The sequence below is a fragment of the Etheostoma spectabile genome, chromosome 8 (genome assembly GCF_008692095.1).
Source record: "Etheostoma spectabile isolate EspeVRDwgs_2016 chromosome 8, UIUC_Espe_1.0, whole genome shotgun sequence".
NCBI classification, from domain to species: Eukaryota; Metazoa; Chordata; class Actinopteri; order Perciformes; family Percidae; genus Etheostoma; species Etheostoma spectabile.
The window spans coordinates 30,281,420-30,289,623 of NC_045740.1; the positions used below are offsets into that span (position 1 = coordinate 30,281,420).

The following is an 8,204-nucleotide window of genomic DNA, read 5'->3' on the forward strand; positions in this document are numbered from 1 at the left end:
ACACACACACACACACACACACACACACAGCAGCCACCACTGTTTAATCAATACCATGTCAAGGCTGACAGGATCTGTGGATTGGAAGATGATACTTTGAGCTATCATTTCCATTTTTAAAGTTAGCTGTTTGTGTAAAAATAAAAGTTTAAAAAAATAAAAGAATTTGATTTTATAGCAACAATCTAAAGGCAGTTTGGTAGAAGAGAAATAGACACAAAATCATCTATGTGCATGCACTTTGCTACTCTGAGACAATCCAGTAATTGCAATCATTGATTTCATTCGAGTGAGGAATCCTAGTAATTTATTAATAAGTAATTTTCTTTAGTTGATATGTTTCACAGAACATAAAAAACGTTAAAATTACATTAAAGAAATATCCAAATAGTGTTCATGTGAGGGTGTGGTAGAAAACTGTAACGGCTATATAAAAACCACAACCAGAGTACACACAACGTACAAAATCCAAAATACATACAGTTATCTGAGCTTTTCATGGTCATTTTATTTCTTATAGCTTGTGTACTAATAACAATAATTGCTCAGGGCCTTGCAGACAAGGAACCTAGTGTATATTGTGTGTTAGGAAGTTATGTAATAATACTGTCATGTCTTTCTTTTAGCTAGAAATGGATTTTAATTGTTGTTAGAACATGGAGTAATGGTGCACTTCAGCCTCTTGTGACCGAAATGAGTATTACAACAACACACACAATGATTGTGGAACTAACTTCTGTCCCTCAGCTGTTTCACAGATTGAAAAACAAATTTAGCAAATATACATAACCCACATCTTAAGTCATAAACACAGGAGAGTAAATAGTTCATAACAGACTGAGAAAATGGATTACATAAAAAGAAAATGACTCACTTTGCTTCTCAGGGCTTCGGTGTACAGTATGTTGGAGATATGTATCATATCATTTTACCCACTGTGTGCAAAGATTTCACAAATGATGTTGGTTATCATAACAGGTCTATGAAATGTAAAACCCAAATTGTATAAATCCTTGGTTTTCCCTTGTCTATTATAATATAAAAAAATATGCACATGTTCCACTCTCTACTTCACCTTTTAAGGGTATTTGTATATAACCTGATCCCCGTGTGTTTCATATCAAAATGTTCACAACAAAGTCAACTTTCTGTAAGATGACGCTTAAATTTGTTCCAGAGTGATGTGTAAAGACATTATTTGGCCCTAAAGCTGAAAAATTGAGGTTGAAATTTTTTAAATTTCTCAAATCTCTTCAAAACAAACCTCCACTCGATCGATTTGGTGCTTGAAATGAACTCACACAAAGTCTCTGGTTCACAAAAGCAGCTTCCTATATGAAGAAAATAGTAAATTAACGTCTGAAAGAAGTTTTGTAATGGTGCTTTTTGACTGTTGTCAAACATGGCTTGGACTCGCCGGTGTGTCTTTGTCGTCAGAGGGCGGAATCACTAACTGACCCCTTCCCCGTTGACTTTGTTTTCTTCAGATCGGCCGGGCCTGAGCAGCGTGGAGCGAATTGAGCGCTGCCAGGAGGAGTTCCTGCTGGCCTTTGAACATTACATCAACTACCGCAAACACAAAGTGACGCATTTCTGGCCCAAGCTGCTAATGAAGGTGACGGACCTGCGGATGATCGGCGCCTGCCACGCCAGCCGATTCCTTCACATGAAAGTGGAGTGTCCCACCGAGCTATTCCCTCCTCTCTTCCTGGAGGTCTTTGAGGACTGACCAATGGATTTTTGTGTATGTATGTATGTGTGTGTGTATGTGTGTGTGTGTGTGTGTGTGTGCGTGTGCCTGTGCGTGTGTGTGTGTGCATACGTCAGCGCCTGGGCACCCTGGTGGTCTCAGGGGGTGGAACCAGCAGAAGGCCCGTCACAAAGAACTTTCTATTAGCACTACTGAGTATCACTTCATTCCATAGTTTAGGAGTAGCTCTCGGGTCTCATTTTTTTTACGCAAGATGATTTGGGCCACGTGAAAAATTTGAGTTTAAAGTCAGAATTCTGAGAAAAAAGTCAGTTTTTGCTCCTTATTTCTTCCTCAGAATTCTGACTTTAAACTCTGAACTCAAATACATTTTTCCCATGTGGCCCTAATCCTCTTCCGTAACTGTTGGATGGAACCATCCCTTAACAGTGCGGGTACATGTGAATAGCATTTTGTTCTTTTCTGGGTTTGTTTTGTTGTTGTTTACTGTCGTGGATATAACCTCTCACCTCGGATTTTACTATAGGTTTTTTTTCTCTGTTTTTAATGATTGTACAGTTGGCATAATGGTGATTTTATCAACACTTGTTCAAAGATTGGAAACCATGCAAATGTTGTATTTTCTTCCTTCTACGTTGGAAAACTCCAAACGGGTGGCTGCTGTTCTGATACACACAATAAGACATTGTTAGCGATGCTTTAGCCTCTCTCCCAACCGCGCAACTTTGCCACAGCCATTTGTTGGCATAGTCCGTAATCCCTCCAGGCCTTTGGAAGTCTCTGGGTAGCCACACATGACAGCGTTAAGTCGGATAATGCGGCGTTCCAGAGATGTCGGAAAAATCTGAATTTGGCAACAGAACTGCAACTTCAGGCAGGACTCTTGAGCAAGAAACCTGGCCAAGACCGTGCAGCTGTTAACACTACCCAACAATACTGGTTGTAATCCTTGAATTTTTCTTAGTAAAGTATGAGCATAATGTTTGTGAAGTGCAATATGGTGAAGGCTAGCGACCATTGCTAAATATCATGAACACTTTAGCTTGTGCTCTACGGCAGCATATTAGGGCCATTCCAAAAGAAAAAGAAAACCCATTGTATTCATAAAATCACAGGGCATGATATTTTGAGGAAAAGTCCAAAAGCATCTGCCAAAGGAATGTAAAGAATGTTCATTTGTTTATTTAAGTCAGGAATATGCAAGAAAGAATGATTGAAGTAAACCACATGGCTTTCCTTTGACACTCTGTATGTTCTCGTTTGTAGAAAATGTCAAACCAAACTCCATTTGAAAATCTGGTCATTTTAATTGCAACTTAATTTCCATCGAAAATCAAAAAGTATGATGCACATACTGTGTCTGACATGTATTACTTAATGATTTAGGGCTTGTTAAATAACAAATGTAGAGATGCAATGATAAGTCAAGTAAGCAAAATAATTTAAGCAGAAATTCACAGCTGTATTAGGACGTCCTAATACTTCTCTGATTTATGTTATAGTAAATGGAAAATATTTGGACTGAGCAATTAGATGATGTAATTTCAACCCTTAGGAAAATTGTACTTGGCACTTTTCCCTATTTTCTGACATTTTACAAAACAAATGATCAAACGGTCATTGAAAATGAGAAAATAATCAGTGGATTAATGGATAATAAAAATAACAGTTGCAGTCCTTGACAGATACATTCATCATAGAATGGCTGAAGTATTGATCCACGGCCCTAACTCTCTGTCGTAGTTGCATATAAAAAGAAAAAGAAAAACTATTGTTAAAAATATTACAAAACTTTTCAGCTTTTATTTGTTTTAATTGTTTTTTACGAACGACCGTGGAAAACACAAAAGGAGCCGAGTCGATTCAGACTTCCAACATTGACAGGAACGCAGCAGTAGCATTGGAAATGAGCCGGTTTATTAACTGGTCAGGACTAACTAAAGCACATAATGACACCGGTGTCAGGAAAAGACAATCATATAGTACTCGTTTTTTGTGTAACGATGCCACATGCTGTGCCAAAATCAAGCAAAGATTCCCTCCTAATGTAATCCCTGCAGGGCTTGACTGGTCATGCATGCCACTCACACACACAGTCGTCCCTCCGACTACTCTTTTAGTCCACGTTAGCAGCTTCCACACAACCAGTAGGAGTTTTAACGATCTTCATCTCGGCCGTGTTGCCTCACTTATCCCACAGGCTCAGTGATATTAAATATTGAAAACTCATGTTCAAACAGTGACGTCATGGTGCTACGGTGGGTTGGAGAAACGGCCGATAGAACTGTGTTATTGACACGCAGGGATGAACACTGTCTGTATAACAGCCCACCAACCTATTATGATGGCATGCATTCACACCAACACACAATCATGTGCAGATGCAGTATACCTTGGACACATACTGTACACGAGCACATTAATCAACGCATTCTCATGAACGGGTTCATATGATATCGCACGAAAAGTCATGCACACCTATTTCTTTGAAATCCTAGGAAATAAGCGACCGCCGACCGGTCACGTGACCGATTTAACAGCTTTTACAGTTACATTAGGCCAAGAGAAGGCGACTGTGAGCCGGGTGCAGAGCGCCGTGATCTGACGATGCCGATGCAGTTGAGTGTGGCCGACAAAAAGCTACCGTCGTCCGACAACGACCGGTCACTTAGGCGCCGATACGATTAGTAAAAAGATCGTAGGATGTCCCGGTCGGATCATTCACGTCGGTAAATTCTACACCAGTCGAAGTAGTTTTGGGATGAGTTTTACTAAAATGCTAGTTGCACTAAATGAAATGTGCAGCTCTATTATCTAGGCTAATACAAGTATCGGATCAGGACCCCGTATCGAATATTGAATATTAAAAAAATAGTGGGCCATAAAAGGCAGATCGGGACATCCCTGGGTGATGGTACTCCAGGGACGTGAGCATGCTTTATTTGCGTGTAAGTGTCATGTTTTCAGTCATGTGTGGGGACACCAACTCTGCGTCGCTGCATTTAATAACCCAACCATCCACATCGACCTCTTCCTCACGCGGCTCTTCGCCCTCTTAATACTTAAGCCCTCACTGTGGGGCATACAGCAATAAACACGTGAAATATAAAGGACTTACAGTACATAACTTTCCGTAGCGATATGTACAAATGGTTCATGAGAACAGCGTGCATCAATGCATGTGCATCGATAGCATATGGGTCCGACCCCACCACTGTGACCCAACAGTGGGATTTGGAGGCCAAGTGAACATTGGCCGGCCCAAAAAGCAGTATGACTCATCATCAGCAGCGTACGGAGAACGCTGGTAAGATTGGGAAAACGTAGCGCTCTTACTTTTCTTTTGCCGGTATGTTCTTTTTTGTTGTCGTTGTAAAAAAGCCTCTCTATGGTATTGCCGTTTGCAATGTGACAAAACATTTGCTGTGTATATCTCGCTTTCTCAAGCTTCACACTACTCCTCAGAGCAACTTGTGTTTTTCTTTTCTTTTTCACCTCTTTTCTGTCAAGTGATGCCTTTTATCAAAGCAATAGACTTGCTACAGTGTTTGAACGACTCCCGGACCTCACACACACACCTCGCAAAACTGTAAAGACTCAAAATAAATGCACAGACAATCAGAGGGAGAGAGATGGATGGGGGGAGCAGGCACCCAGGCTCAGGCGGCCCCGGCTGGCATGCAGGGCCGGGGCCGTGCTGAGCCAGAGCCTTTGGAAGAGTAACATCGGCCACGTTTACATGCACCCATGGTTGTTCATAGTCCTGACTCATCGTCACGGTAGCTTGTTTGCAGGAGCCTTTAGTATCCTGTTAAACTGAACAAAATATTGTCTCAATGTCAGAAAGGATGAAAAAAAAAAGTGAAATAAATCTGCTTAATTATCACAACCCAGGCTGGTTGCACAAACATGCATTATCATCATCATCATCATCATCATCATCTATAGGATCTATGGGTAATTCTTAGTCTATATCAATGACGTTTCATCCCCGGGCTTGCTCCGGTGACATCGGAAATTCCGCCAGATGTCTCTCTTTTTGGCCGGATGTCCGTCCCCGTCCTCTGTCTCTGTGCTGGCGTTCTAACCTCTGCAGGGTAAATCCAGACAGCTAGCTAGACTATCTGTCCAATCTGAGGACTATGGTTACCTGGTCCTCAGATCTCTGCAGGGTAAATCCCGACAGCTAGCTAGACTATCTGTCCAATCTGAGGACTATGGTTACCTGGTCCTCAGATCTCTGCAGGGTAAATCCAGACAGATAGCTAGACTATCTGTCCAATCTGAGGACTATGGTTACCTGGTCCTCAGATCTCTACAGGGTAAATCCCGACAGCCAGCTAGACTATCTGTCCAATCTGAGGACTATGGTTACCTGGTCCTCAGATCTCTGCAGGGTAAATCCAGACAGCTAGCTAGACTATCTGTCCAATCTGAGGACTATGGTTACCTGGTCCTCAGATCTCTGCAGGGTAAATCCAGACAGCTAGCTAGACTATCTGTCCAATCTGAGGACTATGGTTACCTGGTCCTCAGATCTCTGCAGGGTAAATCCAGACAGCTAGCTAGACTATCTGTCCAATCTGAGGACTATGGTTACCTGGTCCTCAGATCTCTGCAGGGTAAATCCAGACAGCTAGCTAGACTATCTGTCCAATCTGAGTTTTTAGTTACAACTAAAACTACTTCTGAACGTACACATGTTCCACCAAAAAAGTGCCTTCCGAGGCTATTTTGCAGAGCCACTGCTAAGAAAGAAGAAACTTTCAAAAAAATATATTTTTAACATAATTTGACGGGCCCCCCTACTGAAGATATCTGGTCTAAAGTGTTTATTCCGAGTTCAGTCATGTCCAAACTCTGGCAGTGCAGCCAGCCCCGGGTTTCTAAACCAACAAAGAGTGTCTTACCTGGCTATTTCCCCTTGGCACACCACATCTTGTATTAAAGTTCCATATTACAAAAATCCATCTTCCATTTCAAACAGGGTAATAAGCTAGACGTGTTCTTCAGTCATGACATGCCAGCTTCTAGGAATGAAAAGAACTGTTGAGGTTTTTATACCAAACCCTTACCTCACTATGAACCAAATTCATTCACAGTAACATTTAGTGGCAGTACTTCATAACTCATTTAACATAGTATACCTTAAAACGTTGATATGGCTTACATGTTAGCTATTGCTATTGCTTATTTACACACTACTGTGTAAACGCATTACCAACCTTACTTTTTTAAGTTATGATAAACAAATCTTTGTGTTTTTGTAGGTTATGTACAAACTGGAGTCAATGGCTGTAAGAATACGTTGGATTTACACGTCGCACATAACCATAATTACTTGAATTATCATTATGCACAGAGCTGTTTGGTGCATGTGAGCATGGTCAGTGCTGCCTGCTGGTTCAGATCTTACTGTTCCTGAAGAGGTGCCGGTGCTCTGATATCTCTCCCACGACTTGTTACTCTTAAAATTACTCAGTTACAAACCAATAACAACAGTTGCACAGCTATTTTAGAGTACAAAGGAAAAAGGATGTATTTTTCAGACTGCAGATTTTTTTTTTTACAGATGTTAGCATAATATAAACATGATATTATTTTGCATATAGTGTTGAAAAAAATGCAGTATCTTACTCTACAACCCATTTCCACACCTCTGCGAAACAACTATGAGCAAGATGTTATATGAGAAAAAAACTTAGCAGCTGCATTTTTTTTACTATTTAAAAAATGACTGCAGCTGGACTTCACTGTCAGTACAAAACAGCACATTTAAGGTAAACTTCTTGTTAAAGTGCAACGAGCATCAGAGGAAAAGCCATCCACCGTAAAACACTGATTTCTCTCCTTGTGTGTTTGAGTGTCTTCTTGTTCAACTCATCTGTTCAACGCGTACTGGAAAACCGTCACGGAGAGAAAGGGAGTGAGAGAAGGTTCGGGGATGTGTGTGGGTGACTCTGTGGCAGCAAAACAGAAGAGGAGAAAACTCTGCTCCAAATGGTTGCTGTTTACCAGAAACACGTCTGGTTATCAATGTCCCAGCTCTGGACCGTGTTCTGACGTAAGCGTGGAGGAAACGATGTTGATTCTAATGACAATGATTGCAGCTAATGTAAAGTGGCTCTGGAGAATAAAGATGGTTTTGAGAAAAAGTTTTGGTTTTGGGCTTTTACTTTTGTTGCAATCTTGTGAAAGTTTTTATGTCACAGGGTAGATCTCGGATGTCGGATTTCTTTTATTTGGAATAACCCCTTGAGATATCGTCAAGCATCTCGTTGATACTCATGGTTAGACAAGACGGTTAAAAAAAGCTACAATCAAACAAAGAGAAAAAAGGCATCGATATCAGGCAACTACCAAAGAAATCTCAGGAGGAGCACAACTCAGTATACATACTTCAAGAAGTACAGAACCTACCCTTTCTTAGTCACTGTTCCATTATCTTTTATTGTGGCTGTTATTGCCACCGTTCATCACCCCCCCCCCCCCC

General features: G+C 41.0%; 1 protein-coding gene across 9 annotated transcripts in view; it reads left to right on the forward strand.

Moving 5' to 3' along the window:
* The window catches only part of thrb (thyroid hormone receptor beta), a 119,527-nt gene extending 114,548 nt beyond the window's left edge, over positions 1–4,979 (forward strand). For 7 of the 9 annotated variants that reach the window (XM_032522381.1, XM_032522383.1, XM_032522382.1 and 4 more), the window contains one exon: positions 1,488–1,729. In XM_032522381.1, coding sequence (XP_032378272.1) covers positions 1,488–1,729 — 242 coding nt within the window. Of the gene's footprint in view, positions 1–1,487 lie in introns of all 9 variants that reach the window. The other 2 variants (XM_032522377.1, XM_032522376.1) reach the window with 2 other exon arrangements.
* The last annotated feature ends 3,225 nt before the right edge of the window (positions 4,980–8,204 follow it).